This window comes from Equus przewalskii, chromosome 17, assembly GCF_037783145.1.
Source record: "Equus przewalskii isolate Varuska chromosome 17, EquPr2, whole genome shotgun sequence".
In the NCBI taxonomy this organism is placed as follows: domain Eukaryota; kingdom Metazoa; phylum Chordata; class Mammalia; order Perissodactyla; family Equidae; genus Equus; species Equus przewalskii.
Window position 1 is genome coordinate 11284531 of NC_091847.1, and position 23459 is coordinate 11307989.

Below are 23459 nucleotides of genomic sequence, written 5' to 3' on the forward strand. Positions count from 1 at the left end.
AGAACACAATACCATTCACAATCGCAACAAAAAGAATAAAATACCTTGGGGGTAAATTTAACTAAGGAAGTGAAGGACCTATATAATGAAAATTACAAGGCCTTTCTGAGAGAATTGGATGACGACATAAGGAGATGGAAAGACATTCCATGTACATGGATTGGAAGAATAAACATAGTTATAATGTCCGTTCTACCTAAAGCAATCTACAGATTCAACGCCATCCCAATCGGAATCCCAATGACATTCTTTACAGAATTAGAACAAAGAATCCTAAAATTCTTATGGGGCAACAAAAGACCCCGAAGTGCTGAAGCAATCCTGAGAAAAAAGAACAAAACGGGAGGCATCACAATCCCTGACTTCAAAACATACTACAAAGCTACAGTAATCAAAACAGCATGGTTCTGGTACAAAAACAGGTGCACAGATCAATGGAACAGAATTGAAAGCCCAGAAATAAAACCACACATCTACGGACAGCTTATTTTTGACAATGGAGCTGAGGGCATACAATGGAGAAAAGAAAGTCTCTTCAACAAATGGTGCTGGGAAAACTGGAAAGCCACATGTAAAAGAATGAAAATTGACCATTCTTTTTCACCATTCACCAAAATAAACTCAAAATGGATCAAAGACCTAAAGGTGAGACCTGAAACCATAAGGCTTCTGGAAGAAAACGTAGGCAGTACACTCTTTGACATCAGTATTAAAAGGATCTTTTCGGACACCATGCCTTCTCAGAGAAGGGAAACAATAGGAAGAATAAGCAAATGGGACTTCATCAGACTAAAGAGCTTCTTCAAGGCAAAGGAAAACAGGATTGAAACAGAAAAACAACCCACTAACTGGGAAAAAATATTTGCAAGTCATATATCTGACAAAGGCTTAATATCCATAATATATAAAGAACTCTCACAACTCAACAACAAAACATCAAACAACCCAATCAAAAAATGGGCTGGAGACATGAACAGACATTTCTCCAAAGAAGATATACTGATGGCCAATAGGCACATGAAAAGATGCTCATCATCGCTGATCATCAGGGAAATGCAAATCAAAACTACACTAAGATATCACCTTACACCCAGTAGAATGACAAAAATATCTAAAACTAATAGTAACAAATGTTGGAGAGGTTGCGGAGAAAAAGGAACCCTCATACACTGCTGGTGGGAATGCAAACTGGTGCAGCCACTATGGAAAACAGTATGGAGCTTCCTCAAAAAATTAAAAATAGAACTACCATACGATCCAGCCATCCCACTACTGGGTATTTATCCAAAGAGCTTGAAGTCAGCAATCCCAAAAGTCCTATGTACCCCAATGTTCACTGCAGCATTATTTACAATAGCCAAGACGTGGAAGCAACCTAAGTGCCCAGCAACAGACGAATGGATAAAGAAGATGTGGTACATATATACAATGGAATACTACTCAGCTGTAAAACAGAACAAAATCATTCCCTTTGCAATAACGTGGATGGACCTTGAGGGAATTATGTTAAGTGAAATAAGCCAGCGAGAGAAGGATAATCTGTGTATGACTCCACTCATATGAGGAATTTAAAATTATGGACTAAGAACAGTTTAGTGGATATCAGGGGAAAGGTGGGGTGGGGGGTGGGCACAAAGGGTGAAGTGGTGCACCTACAACATGACTGACAAACATTAATGTACAACTGAAATTTCACAAGATTGTAACCTATCATTAACTCAATAAAAAAAACAAATAACAAATTAACAAAAACAAGAACATCAAGCAATATTAGAAATATATACAACAGCTAACAGTCTCTTGGATTTCTACCATTCAGGGATAGCCACGGTCAACATTTCAGTAAACATTCTCTCTGGACACCTCTCTGTGCTTATAGAGATACTGATCACCTGCGATTTTCTAACTTGTATTTTCATTCACTTATATGTCATAGCCATCTTTCAAAGTTAGTATCCATGTATCCATATCATGCTTTAATGGCTGCAGGGGATTTTTTTTTGAGGAAGATTAGCCCTGTGCTAACATCTGTGCCCATCTGCCTTTACTTTATATGTGGTGCCACAGCATGGCTTGATAAGCTGTGCATAGGTCCCTGCCTGGGATCTTAACTGGCGAACCCTGGGCTGCGAAAGCAGAGCGCACGAACTTAACTGCTGTGCCAGTGGGCCGGCCTCTGGCTGCAGGGGGTTTTATTTTATGGTGTGATATAGTTTACTTAATCAGCTCTTCCATGACGGACATTTAGGTGGATTCTAGTTTTTGTGAACTATTAGAAACACTTCAAGAAAAAAAAGTCTTCCTTGAATGTACGTCTTTGTGCACTTATCTTCTCTTAACATGTTTTTATTATGAAAAATTTTAAGCGTGTACAAAAGTAGAAGGGTATGATGAGGTCCCGTATACACCCAGTTTCAGCAGGTAACAACATTCTACCGTTCTTTTTTTTTATCTTCATCTTGTAATTGTTTTTCTTCTGCCGGGGTATTTGAATGCAAATGCCAGTCATCATATCATTTCACCTTTGTATACGTTGGTCTTTTAAGATAGGGACTCAAAAACATATTGAAGAAACAGAATTAACATTAAATTCCTAATACCATCTAATATTATGCAAGTCAGGATCCATATAAGGTCTAAATGTTGCATTTGTTGATATATCTCTTTTAAGTCTCCTTTAATTTATAATCTTCCCCTCTTCTTTATTTTTCATGGTATTTATTTGTTGAAGAAATCAAGTCATTTATTCAATAGATTCTTCCACACTCTGAACTTGGCTGATGGCCTCCTTGTGGTGCCATTTAACCTGTTGCTCCACGCACTGACATAGCCCATAAACTGGGGGTTAGATCTGGAGGCTTGATTCATTCGTTGAGGTTGATTGGTAAGTTAAGGTGTTGTCAGCCCCTCATGTATCCCAAAGTTTCTAAAATTTCCCATCAATCTTTTACCTAATGACCCCCTTATGATCAGTGCTTACATTCGTTATTTCATTAGGGTTTTCAAAATGACGATTTTTAGCAACTTTTTTTTTTATTAATGTTATGATAGATTACAATCTTGTGAGATTTCAGTTGTACATTTTTGTTAGTCATGTTGTGGGTACACCGCTTCCCCCTTTGTGCCCTCCCCCCACCCCCCCCTTTTTCCTGGTAACCACCGATCAGATCTCCTTATCAATATACTAACTTCCAACTATGAGTGGAGTCATATAGAGTTCGTCTTTCTCTGACTGGCTTATTTCGCTTAACGTGATACCCTCGAGGTCCATCCACGTTGCTGTGAATGGGCCAATTTTGTCTTTTTTTATGGCTGAGTAGTATTCCATGGTGTATATATACCACATCTTCTTTATCCAATCATCAGTTTCTGGGCATGTAGGCTGGTTCCACGTCTTGGCTATTGTAAATAATGCTGCGATGAACATAGGGGTGCATGGGACTTTTGGAATTGCTGATTTCAGGTTCTTAGGATAGATACCCAGTAATGGGATGGCTGGGTCATACGGTATTTCTATTTTTAACTTTTTGAGAAATCTCCATACTGTTTTCCATAGTGGCTGTACCAGTTTGCATTCCCACCAACAGTGTATGAGGGTTCCTTTTTCTCCACAACCTCTCCAACATTTGTCGCTCTTGGTTTTGGATGTTTTTGCCAATCTAACAGGTGTAAGGTGATATCTTAGTGTAGTTTTGATTTGCATTTCCCTGATGATTAGCGATGATGAACATCTTTTCATGTGTCTCTTGGCCATATTCATATCTTCTTTTGAGAAATGTCTGTTCATGTCCTCTGCCCATTTTTTGATCGGGTTGTTTGATTTTTGTTGTTAAGCAGTATGAGTTCTTTGTATATTATGGAGATTAACCCTTTGTCGGATAAGTGGCTTGTAAATATTTTTTCCCAATTAGTGAGCTGTTTTTTTGTTTCAATTCTGTTTTCCCTTGCCTTGAAGAAGCTCTTTAGTCTGATGAAGTCCCATTTGTTTATTCTTTCTATTGTTTCCCTCAACTGAGGAGTTATAGTGTCCAAAAAGATTCTTTTGAAACTGATGTCAAAGAGTGTACTGCCTATATTCTCTTCCAGAAGACTTATTGTTTCAGGCCTAATCTTTAGGTGTTTGATCCATTTTGAATTTATTTTGGTGTGTGGTGAAAAAGAATGGTCAAGTTTCAATCTTTTGCATGTGGCTGTCCAGTTTTCCCAGCACCATTTGTTGAAGAGACTTTCTTTTCTCCATTGTAGGCCGTCTGCTCCTTTGTCGAAGATTAGCTGTCCATAGATGTGTGGTTTTATCTCTGGGCTTTCAATTCTGTTCCATTGATCTGTGGACCTGTTTTTGTACCAGTACCATGCTGTTTTGATCACTGTAGCTTTGTAGTATGTTTTGAAATCGGGGATTGTGATTCCGCCGGCTTTGTTTTTCTTGCTCAGGATTGCTTTAGCAATTCGTGGTATTTTGTTGCCCCATATGAATTTTAGGATTGTTTGTTCAATTTCTGTGAAGAATGTTCTTGGGATTCTGATTGGGATAGCATTGAATCTGTAGATTGCTTTAGGTAGTATGGACATTTTAACTATGTTTATTCTTCCAATCCATGTGCATGGAATGTCTTTCCATCTCTTTATGTCGTTGTCAATTTCTAAAAATATGGAACGCTTCACGAATTTGCGTGTCATCCTTGCGCAGGGGCCATGCTAATCTTCTCTGTATCGTTCCAATTTTAGTATATGTGCTGCCGAATCGAGCACTTTAGCAACTTTTTATTTTGAGATAATTGTAGATTCACGTGCATTTGTAAGAAATAATACAGAGAGATCCTTTGTGCCCTTCACCGAGTTTCTCCCAGTGGTAGTGTCTTGCTCGAGTATAGTCCAGTATCACAACCAATTGATAGAAGGAATTGATGTTGATACAGTCCATGGACTGTGTTCAGATTGCACTAGGTTTACATGCACTTGTGAGTGTTTGCATGCATGCACACATGTATTTAGTTCTGTGCACTTTCATCACGTGTTGATAAATGTGCATTAACACCGCAGTCAAGAATCAGAACATTTCCATCACAAGGATCTCTCATGCGACCCTTTTATGGCCACAGCCACCCCCTTCCCCACCTCCTCTCTAACCCCAGCCACACTAATCTGTTCTCCATTTTGATAATTTTGTCATTACAAGATTAACATATAAATGGAATTCCACAGTATTAACCTTTTGAGATTGGCTTTTAAATTCAGCTTAATTCCCTTGAGATCCATCAAAGTTGTTATGTCTATTAATAGTTTATTCCTTTTTATTACTGAGTACTATTTCATGATATGGATATACCACAGTTTGTTTAACCATTCATGTATTGAAGGACATTTGGGTTTCCAGTTTTTGGGTATTACACATGCGTATGCTATGAGCAGTCATATATTGGTTTTGTGTGAATGTAAGTTTTTAGTTCTCTGGCTTAAATGTCCAAGAATGCAATTGCTAGGTCATATGATAAGTACATTTTTAGTTTTGTAAGAAACTGCCATATTATTTTCTAGTGTGACCATACCATTTTGCATTCCCACCAGCAATGAATAAGAGATCTGAGTTCTCCACACCCTCACCAACATTTGGTGTTGTCACTGTTTTATTTTAGCCATTCTGATAGGTATGTAAATCACGATTTTTAAATTCTATCAATTCTTTCAGTGCTTTTTAGCTGTAATTTTTCCATAAAGAAGAACTTTTCTTCATCAGCTATTTGGTAATCTTGAAATATAGTTTGTATAAGAAAATCATAAAATATTTGATTATGGGTTTCTCATTTCAATGCCCCCTCCCCACCACCTTGGTAAGCCAATTTTCAGAAAAACAGGTAAGTGCACTGTTACCTTCCAGAGTGACTAATTGGCTTTTTCAGAGTATCATTATGAACTCACGGATTTTTAAAATATTTGATGCAATTATCTTCTCAGGGTAAATGATTGGAAGAGAAATTACCATGTCAATGGGTAGGCAAATTTAGAATTTTGATACAAATTACCTCACTCCCCTCTGGAAAGACTGTACCATTTTATGTTCTTAGCAGTAGTGTATAAAAATATTTATTTCTCCACATCCTTGCCAACACTGGTTTCGCCCAATTTTTAATTTTTACCAGTCTGATGGCAAAGTTGATATCTTACTGTTTCTGTTAGCAGTTCTTTATAAAGTTGGTCATCTTTTCACATTATTGACTTTGACTTTTTAAAAATTTGCCAATTGCCTGTAAATTACGTCTACCCACATTTCTATTAGGCTATTTGTCTTCTTTTACATTTTCACGTTGTTTATACCTATCAACATTTTCCTTGATGGTTGCTGATTTTTATTTGCTTAGAAAGGTCTTTCCTACATTGAGATTATAAAAATATACACCCTTTTTTGCAGTGCCTCTCTATGATTTTCCAGTTAAATTTAAATGTTTGGTCCATATGGTTTATTTTTATATAAGGATGAGGTAACAATCTAGCATTACATTTTGCCAAATGTCTGACCAGTTTTCCCAATGCCATTTATTAAATAAACTGTCTTTTCCCCACTAATGTGAAATGCCACTTTTATCTTATACTAAATTCTCTAATCTTGAGTCTATTTCTGAGTTTCCTGTTGTGTTCTGCTGATTTGTCACTTTATTCCTGCTTCAGTATCACAGCTTAAATTAACTAGTTTGATTGTCCTTTAAATTTTGTTACTGGATTTTGTAAATATATGAAAATCACTCAAGCTGATTCATGTATTTCTACTATACGTCTGACTGTTGCTTTGTAATGTATTTTAATAGGTGGTGCTCTTTTTTCTTTTTTTATGACTTTGCTGACTAAGCTCACAAATGTATTCTTCCAAATGGATTTTAGAAATATTTGTGACAACTGTCCCAAACCATTCTCTTATATTTTGATTGGGATTTTATTCAATTTGTAGATTAATTTAAGGAGAATTGATTTCTTTACAACTTTGAGCCTTTGTAGTTAAGTACATGGTCATTTCATTTATTCAAATCTTTTTTCAGGTCCTTGAATATTTTTTATTAATTTATCCCGAAGTTTTTGTTTTTGGCTTCTCTGTCCCTTCATTTGAAGAATGCCTTTTAAACTTGATCAGATTTACTTTTGTTGTCTGTGTCTGAGGAAGATTGGCCCTGAGCTACCATCCGTCTCAGTCTGCCTCTGTTTTGTATGTGGGATGCCACCGCAGCGTGGCTTGATGAGCAGTGTGTAGGTCTGCTCCTGGGATCCGAACCTGAGAACTCCGGGCCTGCCAAAGCGGAGTGTGCGAACCTAACCACTATGCAACCAGGCCAGCCCCCAGATTCACCTTTTTTAAGTAGGTCAAACCTTCTGGGAAAATGTCACATTTATAATCTATAGGATTGGCTTTCTAAGCTGTCTCTTTAGGGTGTTCGTCTACCTAGACTAACCAGCTGTCTTTCCCACAGCCCTTAAGGCAAATTAGATAATGATTTCATTCCCATAGTAGCTATTATTGTTTAGTTATTGAGTATAAGTTATAACAAATTTCTGATGAAGATGACAATACCTTGTTGACCAAAATTAGATATTAATGCAAATTTGGAATTTTAAATCGAAAACTTCGACTATTTAAGTACAACATTTGGGCAGCATTTTGTTAAGTGAAAAAAACAAACCTGCAATTGTAAAACAGTTTCATGATGCATGCATATCCCAGCCTGCCTGGCCTCCTTGGTTAGGTCATTTATATGATTCATTTCATGCACTTGGGATTCTGGTATCTTAATTTGCTACCTACGTGAGCTGTCTTTATACCCAGACCTGTTTTATCGCAAGCAGACCATTGATAAAAGGAGTCACTGTTTATTGAGGTTTACTGTGTGAGATCCAACGATACGTTGCGGCTAAGAGGTAGAATTGATGTTTCATCTGATGTTGCTGTTGACAGATACTGATCTGTCTAGCTCTGAACTTTGGGGCCTTGGGCTGCCTGAGGGGGCTTTCCCAGCAAGTGGGTGTGTGTGGGTGTGTGTGGAGGACTCCTTTCCGGTTTTGGGGGTTAGGTGAGAGGAGAAAGAAGTGGTTATAATTTTAACAAACCTGTTAACACTGCTTCTGAAATACACAAGTCTTTTATAATATTCCTTTCTCAAGAGGTGTTCTTTATTAAGTACCTCAGGATATTTTAAATTGTAATTTTGTAGATGTCTGGTGAACTGCTGCTACTTAGTAGATTCTGGGATCAGGATTTTTGGGGCAATGTAAACCAAATTTAATAAGAAATAGTATAATAGCTAATATTAGAATTATCAAAAGATTTGTTAATTTAAGTTCCTTAACCACTAAACAAGATTATAATGCGAATTCTTACCTTATTTTAGAGGGAAAACATTATTTTCAGTTTTTAAGAACCACTCATTTAATTATAAGCAGTAAGCTAATTATAATTACAAATTATTTTATGCATTAAAACAGCTTGAACCTTTGCTTTTCATACGTAATGTGCTATATATTCTCTTAAACTTAGTAAAATATTGGTGTAAGCATTCTGTGGTTCAGAGAGACATCCTAGGCCAAATTGGTGTGGCTTGTTTTGTATATGATAAAATATTCCAGATGTACTAAAAGGCATAAAGAATAATATACCATCCATATACCTAACATTCTGCTTAAGACATAAAATGTTCCTAATATAATTGAAGCGCCTGTGGACTTCTTCCTAATTACGTAATCCTTCCTTTGCCTCCGAGATAACAATGAAATCTCTTTTTAAAAATAGTAAAAGCTACCCTTTTGAACTTTGTATAATTGATAGTGTGCTCTGATCCTTTGGCAGCTTGCTTTTGTTCCTTCACTGTAATGTTTCTGCGATTCTTCCACGTTGGTGGGCATAGTTCGAGTCCATTCATTCTGGCTGCTTGTACTAGTCATTGTATGAGTACGCCATCACTTACTTATCCGTTCTCCTGTTGATGGACATTTAGTTCTTTCCAGTTTTTACAATTAAAAATGTTACTATTAATGTTCTTTTGCAGTTCTCCCTGTGCACATATGTGAGAAATTCCCCAGGGTACCTACCTATGATTGAAGTTGCTGGATCAACAGGTATGTGGATCTTTACAAAATATTTGCAGATTGTCTCCAAAAGTAGTACCTGTTTGCATGCCCACCTTCACTGATTAAATTCTTGTTGTTCTACACTTGCCAACACTAGATATTGTCAGACTTTTAATGTGTCAGTTTGGTGAGTGATCTATCTCGTTATTTTGAATTTCTCTGATTACTAGTAAAGTTGGACATCTTATGTTTACTAGTATTACAGGAATTTTTTCCTAGTACTTATTGTGTATTATGGCCGAAAGTTGTATGCAAAGTTGAAAGTAGCATAAAGTAGTTACTACCAGATAGAAATGTACCATAATTGTATCTTTAAAACAGTGGCAACTTTGTAAATTTTTTTGGAGGAAATAATTTGGGGTGATTTTCTGGAGGTGACAGAGCTTTGGCTTTGGAATTAAATTGATGCTTAAATCCTGGCTCCATTATTTGTCAGCTTGACAACCTTGGGCAATTTGTACAATCTCTCCGAGTTTGTTTCATCATCCTTAAAATGAATATACTACCTCATGATTTGCTGATAGAATTAATGGAGGTAAATATTAACCCCTGGCACATAGGACTAGTGCATAGTTTTAGGATGAAATAAACATGCTCGAAGTAAACAATGGGATGAAAGATGGATAATACCATGGCATATAATTAAATCAATCCTGAAATTTCACAGCATTTGTGAGATTACACTTCGACCCGTTGGATAGTTGACTCTAATATAAACATAATTCATCTAGGGCCAGGTGAGGAGACCACTGGCCTGGCAGATCCAGAGCGGTCAGGTATATGCCATGAGTCTGTGTTTGGCAGCCCGCCCCCCATGTCACTTGTGTTCCTCTCCTGTGCCCTGTCAATTTTCTGCCAGTCAGAACATCAGTGACTGTGACAAAGCTGTCTAGGATCACAGTGAATAGGTGGAAGTAACATTGGGAACCTTGTGGATGCCCGGGAATCTGGCCTAGGTTTGCGGACTGTCAGTAACCGTACAGTGTGGGAGAGATGGGCTGCTTGCCAGAGCGCTGATGAGGTAAATGCAGGCTCGTAGATAATTGTGAGTTAATGTCATTTAGACTGTTTTCATGTCCCTTGCCACAGGAGTTTCTTCACATGGCTTCCGAAGTGACCGTTACAGTTCGCCTCATTCGTTCATTTGAGCATCGCAATTTCAGACCTGTAGTATATCACGGAGTTAATTTGGATCAAACTGTAAAGGAGTTTATAGTATTTCTAAAGCAAGGTATGAGACATCTTAGTCATTTTGTTTTATTAGTATTTTGAAAAAATTGTTGACTATAACATTGATAGTAATCTTTTAAAAATACTTTGAAAGATATCAGTCTAGGTTTTAAGCGGATGCTAGGCTAGTTCCTGTTCTGAGCCTTGGCATCAGCAGAAGTATCTTGCCAAGGCTCATTTCGCAATGTGTGCGCTCTCATCAGGGATTGTTGCCATCATGTTTGGCTTCTCCTTTGTTTTTTTTAGTTAAAAAATTGTAAGGTCTGTGTTTGCTTGTCACGGGCTTATGTATTTGGAGGTTGATTAATGAGGGAGGGTAGTGTAGCTAATTGTGGTACCCAGCGGAGCACAGAGGGGGCCTCGTGAGTCCTGTGGCAGGGAGGTGGCAGGCCTCTGTCTGTACAGCCAGGAAATCATGAGAGCTGTTGGTCATTGCGGTCACAGAAATGACAGCCAGACTAACTGGCGGTAGTTACCATTTTGAGCTTAAAATACGGTAGGCACGAAGTTAGTCTTCATTTTGATAAGTCCTTGATGGGTTTCTAACCTCTGTTTTTTGTTTTTTTTTAAAAAAAATTGGATAAATTTGACATGTAACATTGTATAAATTTAAGGTTTACATTGTGTTACTTTGATACCTGTATATGCATTTTATTTCATTTATGATATGGTTGCCATTGTAAGGATATTTATATTACATACTCATAGTACAATATTGCTATCCATGTTCAATAAACTGTGCATTAAATCTCTATGGCTATTTTAGTCCTGGTTACAAGGTTATACCCTTAAATATCATCAGTCTTATCTCCCCAACCCCCTTGACCTCTGTTCTTAATTATTGAAGTGTCCCGATCATCAACATTTGATGAAACATGTAGAATAAGCTTTTATTATTTTAATTGAAGTGTAATTTATGTATGGTATAATGTATAGATCGTAGTGTACAGTTCCATGAGTTTTGTCAGATTTATCACTTTATATCCAAGTTAATTTTTTTTACTTTGATCCTATAATTTCAGACACAGAGAACTTGCAGAAACAAACAAAAGAATTCCTGGGTGCTCTTTACACAGATTCCCCAAATGTCACCATTTTGTTCCATTTGTTTTATCCCCTCCTCCACTCTCCTTCTCCCTCCTTCTCTTCCCTGTTTCTTCTTTTCCTCTCCTTACCCCCGCCTCCCATTTTTTACTTTCTGAACCATTTAGAAGTATGTTACTGACATGATGATTCCCCTCTACCTCTAAATATTTTCAGGGTGTATTCCCTAAATAAGGAATTCTCTTATATAATCACAGTACAGTGATGAAAATCAGGAACTTAACATTGAAACAGTACTATTATCTAATTTACAGACCTCATTGAGATTTTAATTGTCCCAATAAGGTCTTTTATGACTAAAGAAAATCCAAGGTCATATGTTATATTCAGTTTCTTTAATCTGAAATTAATTTCTTTAATCTGGACTCTTTTATTGTATTTCATCACGTTGGCAGTTTTTAATAGTACAGGCTAATTATTTTGTAGAATGCTTCTCCGTTGGGTTTTTCTGATGTTTTCTCACCATCAGATTTAGGTTATGCTTTCTGGCAGAGCAATCATAGACATGATGCTGACTTCTCAGTGCGTCACATCAGGAGGTATGTGCTGTCGACTAGCCCCACTACTGGCGAGGGTAAATTTGATCAGTTGGTTAAGGGAGTGTCTGCCAGGTTTCTCCACTGTAAATTTTAGTTGTAATTGAAAAGTAACTTGTAGGAGTGTATATTGAGACTATATGAATATCCTGTTACTTCTCAAACTTTCACCCACTAGTTTAGCATTCTTTGATGATTCTTTTTTTTTTTTTTGGTCACACAAAGCAAAGTATATTTGCAGCAAATAGGAGACCATGCAGAATCATTTCCAGAGTCGTGGTTCTCCAGAAAAACAGGAAGCAGGTCCTTTTATTTCAGATGAGGAATGAATATTTAAAAGAGAAGGTTTGTTATCACAGGTAGAGTGTTAGCTGGTGCAGGCACAGTCTGAAAACACGCACTCTCACGCACATCGTGTGTTATGCTAATAAGGCCTAGGGTCCTCTTTGGGTGGAGATTATAGTATTAAGATGAGGAAAAGGGCATTTTCTGATCATCTTCAGGTCATCTGTGCAGGGACTGCCCTTGCAGGGGGGCTCAATCTGGTTCCTGCTGGTTGATGCTGGTATCTCTTCCTGACATAGCTCTGAAAAACAACCTTCTAGAAACTTCCTCCTTCTTGGCTACTGTTGATGACTTGTTACCTGGTTACTGAAGTAGGGAGGAAAAATAGCTCTTTCCTCTAGGCTTCTAAGTTCTCCAGTGCAGCCCCTGGTAGGGGCTGGGTGAATTTCGCTGAGAGGTGAGAGCTCCCTGGAGACCGAGGTGTTGGTGGCAGCCATTATTGTGACCTAGTACCTCTTTGATGATTCTTGCCTGAATCAATTATGATGATGATGATGATTGGCAAATGGTGATTTTCCTTATTGCAATGATGGAATTTTTCTGTTAGTTGTTTTTCTACAGTAAGCAATTTATTTAATTATTTAATTAAATTTAATCATTTGTTTATATCACTGTGGGCTCATGGGTTCTTACTTTATTCAAAGGATTATAATTCTTTACTATCATTATTTATTTTGATGCTCCAGTCAGCCCCATTTTGGCCAGTGGTAGCCCCTTCAATCTGGCTTGTGTCCTTTTAACACGTGTCCTTCATTCTTTGAGGACCTCCTTTTCGGTACAACGAGATGTTCCAGACTTGTCCTGGTCTTTCCCTGCCCGAACCCTGGGATCAGCCATTTCTCTGAGGAGCTCAGATTCCCTTACTGGAGAGTGGTATTGAGAAACCAAGATCTTGGTGTGTAGATGTGCAATGTAAGTGTGTATAGCTAGCTTTTTAAAATGTAGTGAATTCTTGACATTTTACTTCCTGATTGACTTTGTAAATTTTCTAAACTCTTCTCCCTCACCTTTTGTCTTCTCTAATTTTGGGTAGTTTTACTGCTCAGTATTACCTGAGCAAGGAGTAGGCGAGGTCTCTCGACCCATAGAGAAGACAGACAAGTCAGTCTACTTGGTGGTGACTATACAAGGTCTCATGCGAACATAATTATTCCTTACAGTAACTATAGGCTTACACGCAGAGTATCTGTTTTTATTGCTGTGTCCTTAATTGCTGGGAGATTGAGAGCTGGTCCTAAGATATCACCAATTACAGAGTGTCCTGCTTTTGAAAGGATATCACAAAAGCATATTCAAATTTGGAAATAAAAACAAATCCCTACATTTTTATTTTAAAACCTTCGTGTGTATTATGAGTTACAGTGTTTCTTAGTGTAGCTACAGTAAGTGCTGTGACGTCCTCAGTACAGTGCAGCATAGGCTCTTCCTAAAGTCCTTGAGAATCAGATGCAATCTTCAAGCGGCTACGGTTGGGGGGGGGAGATGTATTGTCCCCTGTCCCCATGAGTCCTTTTCTTCCCGGGTACCGGAGTGCCCTCCCCATTGGAGCAGTGGTATGGATCCCAGCTAGATGCTCAGCCCTGCCTGCTCACACCCTTCACCTGTGTCAGTAATAATATAAGCACTACTCGTTTCCATTGTACACGTGGGAAATGTGTTCCACTGACATAAAGGTGAGCTTTTGGGGTACAGACTTTTTAGAGTTGTGGGCTCTGTGCCCAAGCCTATCTTTGTCATCTAATTTGAGGTACTGTGGAACTCTGAAAGATTGGTGAATGAAGATGAATTCATATTTACCTTTTATGAATTGTGTACGCAACAAATACCAAATAGTTTATTACTGAGGAATTTTTGAAATAATATTAATAATAATAGCGAACATTACTATGTGTCGGGTACTGTGCTAATAACCAGATTATCTCATTTCATCTTCACAGCATCCCTCTAAATTATGACCTGTTATTATCCCCATTTTACAGATGAAGAACTAAGGAACAGAGAGGTTAAGAAACTTCCCTGAGATGACTTGGCTAATAAAGGACAAAACTGCCGTTCAACCCAGGCAGTTTAACCACATGATATGTACTCCTTTTTTTTTTTTTCTTTTTAAAGATTTTATTTTTCCTTTTTCTCCCAAAGCCCCCCGGTACATAGTTTTGTATTTTTAGTTGTGGATCCTTCTAGTTGTGGCATGTGGGATGCCGCCTCAGCATGGCATGATGAGCAGTGCCATGTCCTTGCCCAGGATTCGAACTGGCGAAACCCTAGGGTGCTGAAGCGGAGCGTGTGAACTTAACCACTCGGCCATGGGGCCGGCCCCTGATGTGTACTCTTAAACACCACACTTGATTGCCTCTTTGTTATTCTCTATGGCCTCACTTGCTTAAGTAGGGTCTCTGAAATAAACGGATTCACTCAGTGTCAAAAGGGCCTTTGAATTCAGTTCATCTTGCTCTAGTGTTTTCAACACTGAAAGCTAGAAGGATGGTTTGACATTGTAGCATGGTGAATTTTGGACATAGACAGAAAAGATCATTGTGATGAATGATCTTTGGGGGTTATTTTAGATGCCTTCTTGCCTGTCTAATTGTTCTTTTCTTATCATAGTCTCTTTTTACCACACATAGCTTAACATAGTCACCTGCCATAATCGTGTTTCTCCCTCAGCCAAGAAACTTTGGTTAAATTTGATTCATTCTCCATTGAGAATCACTATACCACAACATCATGCCATTAAAACCTAAACTTGTACAAATATAGTAAACTCATATATTTATAAATATAATAAATATACAAGATTATATATAAATATGATAAATAAATGAAATAAACCTATTGTTAAAATTGAATGGATGTTAATCAGATATTCTCATCACAGAGGTACCCTATATATATACTACCTTATATAGATGATTTTCTAGATTTAGACCAGTATACAAACCAGTTATCGAGATAATATAAGACATTTTAATTCTTCTTTGATTTGGAAGCATTTCAATACTTTGTAATACTTCAGATCTTGCCTCTGAATGTAAAATCATTTCACCTATGAAAAAGAAGAAAGCTATGGAGGTTTTGTCCAACCTTCCAATTCAGAATTCCTTCTTTATACCCTGGTATTCCTGGTGATACGTTTCTTTGTAAAGCAGTCTATTCTATTGGGTGAATACTAGAATAGTTAGAAATATTTTCTTTATATCTTTTTTATCTTTATATCTAATACTCCCCTCCACCGTTTCCCCTATTATTAGCATCTTACATTATGTGCTACATTTGTTGCAATTAATGAACCAATATTGATGCATTATTAACTAAAGTCCATAATTTATTCAGATTTCCTTAGTTTTTACTGAATATCTTTTTTCTGTTCCAGGATCCCTTCTAGGATACCACATTACATTTAGTTGTCATATCTCCTTCTCCTGTGGGCTGTGACAGTTTCTAAGATTTTCCCTATTTGATGACTTTGACAGTTTTGAGGAATATTAGGCCTATTGTAGGATGTGCCTCTATTGGAATTTATGTGATGCTTTTCTCATGATTAGACTGGGGTTGTGGGTGTTCGAGAGGAAGATCACAATGATAAAGTGTCACTTTTATTATATCGTATCAAGGATACATACTCTGTACATGATTTATGATTGTTGATGCCGACCTTAATCATTTGGCTTGAAGTAGTGTTAGGTTTCTCCACTGTAAAGTTACTCTTTTTTGTCTCCCTTTTCATACTATACTCTTTGGAGGGAAGTTACTACGAACAGTTCACAGTTAAGGAGCGGGGAATTATGTACCCCCCTCCTTTAGGGTGGAGTATCTACATCATTTCTTTGGACTTCTTCTGCATCGGAGATTTTATTTATATTGTTGTTCACTTGTTCTAGATTTGGCCATTGGGAACTCTTTGGGTTGATTTCTGTGCCTCTTTGGCATATATCATCTGTCTGTGTGTCGGTGTGTGTGTGTGTTGAGCACTTTCTTACTTTATGGTGCTATAAGATGCTCTGGGCTCATCTTGTATATTTCCTGTCTCAGTTCTAGAATTAGCCATTTCTCTAAGGAGCCCTGGTTTCTTTTATTGGTGAATGGTATTAGAAACCAATTTCTGGGTGCTAGGTGTGCTCGTTACTACTGGGGTGTCATTTCTTTTAGGCTCTCTCAGCTGACAAAGCAAAGAAATGTATCAACCCGTGTATATACCCACATCTATAAATATTTTTGTATTACCATGTGTATATATATGTTAAACATGAGTTCTCACTGATGTTTCCAACTCTAATCCGTTACCACATGGATCATTCTAGTTTTCTCCCCTGCTGGTCTGTACATTCCCACTCCGACAGTGAGCAACCTGGCTCCCATCATCTGCCATCCATTTACTTGTTTGATTCCAATATACAGTCGTGTGTTGCTCAACAACGCGATATGTTCTGAGAAATGCATCGTTAGGTGATTTCATTATTGTTTGAACATCACAGAATATACTTACACAAACCTAGATGGTATAGCCTACTACACACCTAGGCTATATGATAGTAATCTTACAGGACTGTCCCATAAGATTAGTACCACATGTGGCCTGTTGTTGACCGAAACGTTGTTATGTGGTGCATGACTGTCTGTGTAGCAGTATCAGAGTTGTTAATCTGTACCTTGTGGGAAGCAACTTGATACTAACTAGAGGACAGTGCTTTTGTGCAGTTCCTTTTGCCTTAGTTTTACAAAATCTATTCAGTGCCAATGTCATTTAGGTCAGCACCTGTTCTTCTCCCCTCTTCAGTGAGGTGGTTTCGTACATCTGTAATACAGCTAGATTCTCTTGTCACCACCTGCATTCTTTCCTGGGATACCCTGTTCTTCTAAATGTTTGTTTTTGTTTTTGGCGCTGCATATACTAAGGTTCATTCTTCGTGCTGTAAAGTTCTGTGAGTTTTGACAAATGAATAATGTCATGTCACGATCATTACAGTGTCGTACAGAATAGTTTCACTGCCCTAAAAATTCCCTGTGCACCACCTCTTCATCCCCCGCCCCATCCCCTGGCAACCACTGACCTCTTTACTGTCTCTATAGTTTTGCCTTTTCCAGAGCATTGTATAATTGGAATCACACAATATGTAGCCTTTTCAGACTGGCTTCTTCACTTAGAAACATGCACTTAAGGTTCCTCTGTGTCTTTTCAAGGTAAGTCAGTCTTCTTAGTCTCCTGTAATCTGGAACAGTCTCCCACCTTCTTTTGTCTTTCATCTTTTATTGTAGTGATTTTTTAAAGAAAAATCCAGGTCAGGGTTTTATAGAGTGTCCTACAATCTGGGTTGGTCTGGTTGTTTTCTCATAATTGGATTCAGGTTAAACATTTTGGCAGGAATACCGTGTAGGTTGCAGGTCAACAAACTACGACCTGTGGGCTAATCTCACCTGCCACCTGTTTTGTAAATAAAGTCTACTGGAATACAGCCACACCACTTGTATACATATCATATGTAGTGCTTTTGCGCTTCAATGGCAGAATTACATAGTTGTGACAGAGGCTGTATGGCTCATAAAGCCTGAAATGTTTACTAGCTGACCTTTACAAAGATAGTGTGCTGACTCCTGATGGAGGGGATGCCTCCTCAGTACATCATATCAGGAAGCACATGGTGTCACTTTGTTCCATTATGGGTAATGTAGATTTAAGTCATTTGGTTAAGGCACCATCCACCAGATTTCTCTGTTGTAAAAGTATCTTTCTAATTAATAAGTAATGTATGCGCGATAAACATTGAGACCATTTGTATATCTTGTTTTCAATGGTTTTAGCATTTATTGATGATTTTTACCTGAATCATTCGTGTTGCAAAATTGGAATTTTTCTTCCTCTATGATTCCTTCTACGTTTATTATCTGGATTCTTCTGTAAAGAAGCACTCCCCTGGTACCCCTCTTTTACAAAAAGGAACAGGATAATTTTGCAGTAGCACATTCTCACCTTATCACAAAGGGACTATTCCTTCAACACAGTGTTGAGGCACTGCTCTCTTGTTTGTACTACAAAATGTACTGTAGATTCTTCAGTTTAAAATACGTAACTCTGCAAATTTAAAACACAAAATAATATCTATTTTCTGTGGCTGTGACTTCTGGAATGAGAGTGTAACAACAAAGAGGGTATACACATTTGAGGATGGTTAGTGGTTACCTCTAGGCAGGGGGGGTAATGGGACTAGAGAAAGACAGAGAGCTCAACTGTATCCATGTTGTTTTATTTAATAAGAAAATAGTAAATGATCTGAAGCAGTTATGACAATATGTTAACATTTGTTCATTTGGTTGGTGAGTTAAATGAATTTTATGTTCTTCATACTTTTTTATGTTTAGATTATTTCATAATTAAAGTAAAAAGCATCTTGATATAGCTTAACCTTGGAATCTGACTGTAATATCTGACATGACCTCTTATCAGGTTATTATGTTGGCAGGTTGTTCTGATTAATGTCAGGTCTTTGGTGGTATTGACCACACAGATTAGTCATTGAATGAGTCAATTTCTTTTTTTCTCTTAGGTATTTGTGCTTTCCTAAAAGTCTTCAAGTGTAGACCCAGCATCTAAAAATAAGCTGTAAATTGTACCCCTTCTATTTTTAGAGCCTTTATTATGAGGTGAAGAATTATTTTATTGCCCATTGATATTTAATAATTTTCCAGACTTTATTGATTTTTATATTGAAATGTGTGTTTTAACATTTCAGACTCCTTTGTGGCATCCTAATTGCCAACAGTATATTTATTAAGTTGTCTTATTTTTCTAATCATTAATTTTTCTATGGATGCCTTTTACAGAGACCTAAATGAATGAGTAAAGTTAGTGGTTACCTTCTTGTGAACTTTCCAATAATAGAATATTAAATTGGTTTTTGCCGAATGCTGCAATCCTGAATTCTTCTGTGAAAGTTCATTAGGTCCCACAGTTAAGTTCAAAGATGGAGAAACATAAAATGAAAGGAAAGCTCTGTGCAAAGTGGGAAATAATTTCCAGAATATAATAGATTTGCTATAGACTTTTGCTTTTTGCCAAGGGGGAATAGCAGGGACTGGACTTCTACCTGAAACAACTAAAAAACTATGCAAAATACATGAAACAATCTTTTGCAAATATTGGACATCAGGCAGCACAAGACAGTGGTTCCCAGGATAAGGGAAACAAACAAGATGACCCCTACAATTGTGCCACCTTACTGCCTGGAGAGAGTCTGTAGGCCACAGAGCAGGGAGTAGGAATCAGGCAGAGCCTGGGGAGTTCCACGGTTTTAGGAGTCAGAGCTGGCAGTCTTGAGCGGAGCCTGGAGAGTTCATAGGGCAGAGAACTGGAATGGAGAGAGCTGTACAAAGAGAGGGCTCTGAAGATCTTCAGTGTCTTGAAGATTTGGAGATGTGAGTCTTCAGTAGAATATGATCAGCACAAGTGTGTAAGGAAACTACTGGAAGCCAGGTAAAGAACCATCAGAAGGTAGCAGAAAGCAAAATGCTCAGAGCTCATACAGGCTTGGGGATAGTTTTTATTCACACCAGCCAGAATGGAAACCTTGTAATTCACAGGTTGTTGGGTAGAGTGTCTAGAAGGGTGTTTCTGCAATACTAAGGTGAAATTAACCCTAAATTCTTTACCTAACAAAGCTCAAAAGCAAGACTCAAAAGGTTCTATTTCCAAGTAATTTAACAAAGCTGAGGATGTTTGTAGGAATATAAAAATATCTAGCACACAACAAGATAAAATTTACAATGCCTTGCATCAAATCAGAACTTACCAGGCATGCAAAGAAGCAAGAAAATATGAACTGTAATTAGGAGAGAAATCAATCAATTGAAACCAACCCAGAAATGCTGCAGATGATAGAATTAGTAGACAAGGACAATTAAAATAGTTGTTATAACTGTATTGCAAATGTTCAAGCAGGTAGAGAAAGATTGAACATGTTAGAGATGGAAGATACTTTTTTAAAAGACCCAAATTGAACTAGAAATGAAAAATACAATGTCTGAGATGGGTATACACTGGATAGGATTAACATGCAGATCAGATGGGGCAGAAGAAAAGATTACTAAACTTGAAAACATGGCAACAAAAACAATCTGAAATAAAGTGTGGAGAGGAAAAGGACTGAAAGAAAAATAAACAGAGCGCAGGGAGGTATGGAGCAACTTCCACTAGCCAAATATACATGTAATTGGAGGCCATGAGGAGAGGTGCTGGGATGGGAGGACAGAAGACATCCCTGAAGAAATAATGGTTGAAATTTTTACAAATGTGATGAAAACTATAAACTCACATATCCAGCAGTTCAACAAATCTCAAGCAAAAGAAACATGAAGAAAGCTACATCAAAACATACCATAATGGAATTGCTTACAACTGGGAATAAAGAGAAAATCTTAAAAACAGCCAGAGAGAAGAGGACACGTTACAGAGAGAAGAACAAAGATGAAAATGACAACAGACTTCTCATCGGAATCAACGCATGCCAGAAGATAGTGGAATAACATCTTTAAAGTATTGAAAGAAAAAAGTTAACCTAGGATTCTAGTCCCATCTTTTAGAAATGAAGGCAAAATACAGACTTTTTCAGACATACGAAAGCTGAAAGAGCCCATTGCCAGGAGATCTGCACTGGAAGAAATGCCACAGGACCTTCTTCCAACTGAAGGAAAATGATACCGGGTGGAAATCTGGATGCACACAAAGACATGAAGAGTGCTGGGAATGCTAAACATGGGGAAATATAAAACTTTTTTTTTATTTTAAAAATATTTTTAAAAAGCTATTTGACCATTTAAAAAAATAAGTGTGTTGCGGGTTTATGGAAAATATAGGACAGCAATAGCACAAAGGCCAGGAGGGGAGAAACGGAAGCTTGCTGGTGTAGGTTTCTTTCACTGTATGTGAAGTGTTAGATTATCACTGGGAGGTAGACTTACAAAGCTGTTCACTACAGACCTTAAAGCAACCACACACACAGTCTCTCTCATACACACACCCTAAAGGCTACAGACAATAAGCCGACAAAAGAGAGAAAATGGAATCATAAAAAGTTGTCAAGTAGTCAACCGAAAAGAAGGGAAAAGGGGATATATAGAACAGATGGATAAATGAAAAACAAATGACAAAGTGGTAGATTTAAACCCAACCATATCAATAATCACATTAAATGTAAATGGTCTAGGGGCTGGCCCTGTGGCCGAGTGGTTAAGTTTGTGCACTCCGCTTCCATGGCCCAGGGTTCGCCAGTTTAGATCCTGGGCATGGACCTACACAGCACCCATCAAGCCATGCTGTGGTGGCATCCTATGTAGAAGAACTAGAATGACCTACAACTAGGATATATAAACTATGTTCTGGGGCTTTGGGGAGGAAAAAAAAGAATATTGGCAAGAGATGTTAGCTTAGGGCCAATCTTCCTCACCAAAAAAAAAAGAAGAAGAAAAGAAAAGTAAATGGTCTAAACACCCCAATTAAAAGACAAATAGATAAGAGGAAGTCCCATTTATATGTTGCCTACAAGAAATACACTTTAAAGATAAAAAACAGTTAAAGGTAATAGGATGAAAAAGTTATACCATGCTAATACTAATCTAAAGAAAGCTGAACTGCCTATATTAATATCAGATAAAGTAGATTTCAGAATAAGAAATTTATTGCTAGGGATAAAGATCATTTTATAATGATAAAGTCATCAATTAATCAAAAGGACACAGTGATTCTAAATATTTATGCACATAACAACAAAGCTTCAAACTACATGAAGTAAAGCTGATAAAACTACAAGGAGAAATAGATGAATCTGTAATTATTATGGGAGATTTTAACACACTTCTCTCAATAATTGATGGAACAAGTAGACAGAAAATCAGTAAGGATGTAGAAAACTTGAACAACACCGTCAATGTAAATTGACCAAATTGACATTTAGAGAACACTCCGCTGGACAGAAGAATACACATTCGAGTGCACGTAGAACATTTACCAAGAGACCATATTCGGAGCCATAAAACAAGTCTTGATACATTTAAAAGAATTCAAATCATGTATTTTTTATTTTTTTTACCACAGTGGATTAGAAATCAGTAACAGAAGTATCTCTGGAAAATCCCCAAATATTTGGAAACAAAATAACACACTTCTAAATAACCTACTGGTAAAAGCAGAGATCAAAAGGGAAAGTGTTTTGAACTGAATGAAAAGTGAATACACAACTTTTCAAAATTTGTGGGAGGCAGGTAAAATAGTACTTAGAGGAAAATCTGTGGTACTAAAAATGCCTAAAGTAAAAAAGAGAAGAGGTCTCAAATCAATGATTTCAGCCTTTATGTTAAGAAACTAGGAAAAGAACAGCAAATTAACCCCAAAGTAAGTAGAATAAAAGTAATAATAAAGATCACACCAGAAAATAGAAAAGCCATAGAAAAAATCAATAACAGCCAAAGCTGCTCATTCTTTGAGGTTAGTAAAATTGATAAACCCCTGCCGGACTGGTCAGGACAAAAAAAAGAGAAGACACAAGTTATCAGTATCAGGAGTAAGAGTTGTTACATCACTACAGATTCTTTATAGATGTTAAAAGAATAATAAAGGAATATTTTGAATGACGTGAAGCCATAAATATGTTATCCCAGGTAAGCAGACAAATTCCTTGAAAGCCCCAAACTACCAATACTCACTAAAGAAGAAACAGATAACCTGAATAATTCTGTATTTTAAAATGAACTTAATTAAAATACATTTCAACAAAGAAAACTGCAGTCCCAGATGGCTTCATTAGTAAATTCTGCCATACATTTAAGGAAGTAATAATCCCAATTCTACAGAAACTCTTCCAGAAAATTAAAGAGGAAGGAATATTTATCAGCTCCTGCTGAGATCATCTCTACCCTGATACCAAAACCAGAGAAAGTACTTAGAAGAAAGACAAAGCTACTGACCAGTCTCCTTCCTACACAGAGATGTAAAAGTTCTTAACCAGGGGCTGGCCCCGTGGCCGAGTGGTTAAGTTCGCAAGCTCCGCTGCAGGCGGCCCAGTGTTTCGTTGGTTCGAATCCTGGGCGCGGACATGGCACTGCTCATCAGACCACGCTGAGGCGGCGTCCCACATGCCACAACTGGAA

General features: G+C 37.5%; 1 protein-coding gene and 1 non-coding gene across 15 annotated transcripts in view; one reads left to right on the plus strand and one right to left on the minus strand.

The window, feature by feature from the left end:
• Window positions 1-23459, plus strand: part of C17H2orf76 (chromosome 17 C2orf76 homolog) — a 69995-nt gene that overhangs the window by 21453 nt on the left and 25083 nt on the right. For 12 of the 14 annotated variants that reach the window (XM_070581146.1, XM_070581137.1, XM_070581138.1 and 9 more), the window contains 2 exons: window positions 9027-9096; window positions 10198-10339. In XM_070581146.1, the coding sequence (XP_070437247.1) occupies window positions 10210-10339 (130 nt within the window). In that variant the 5' untranslated portion in view covers window positions 9027-9096; window positions 10198-10209. Of the gene's footprint in view, window positions 1-4837; window positions 7346-7780; window positions 7903-9026; window positions 9097-10197; window positions 10340-23459 lie in introns of those variants that run through there. The other 2 variants (XM_070581144.1, XM_008542192.2) reach the window with 2 other exon arrangements.
• LOC139076902 (U6 spliceosomal RNA) lies at window positions 4646-4752 on the minus strand. Its single transcript, XR_011528935.1, has one exon. It is a non-coding gene; the product is annotated as a U6 spliceosomal RNA (small nuclear RNA).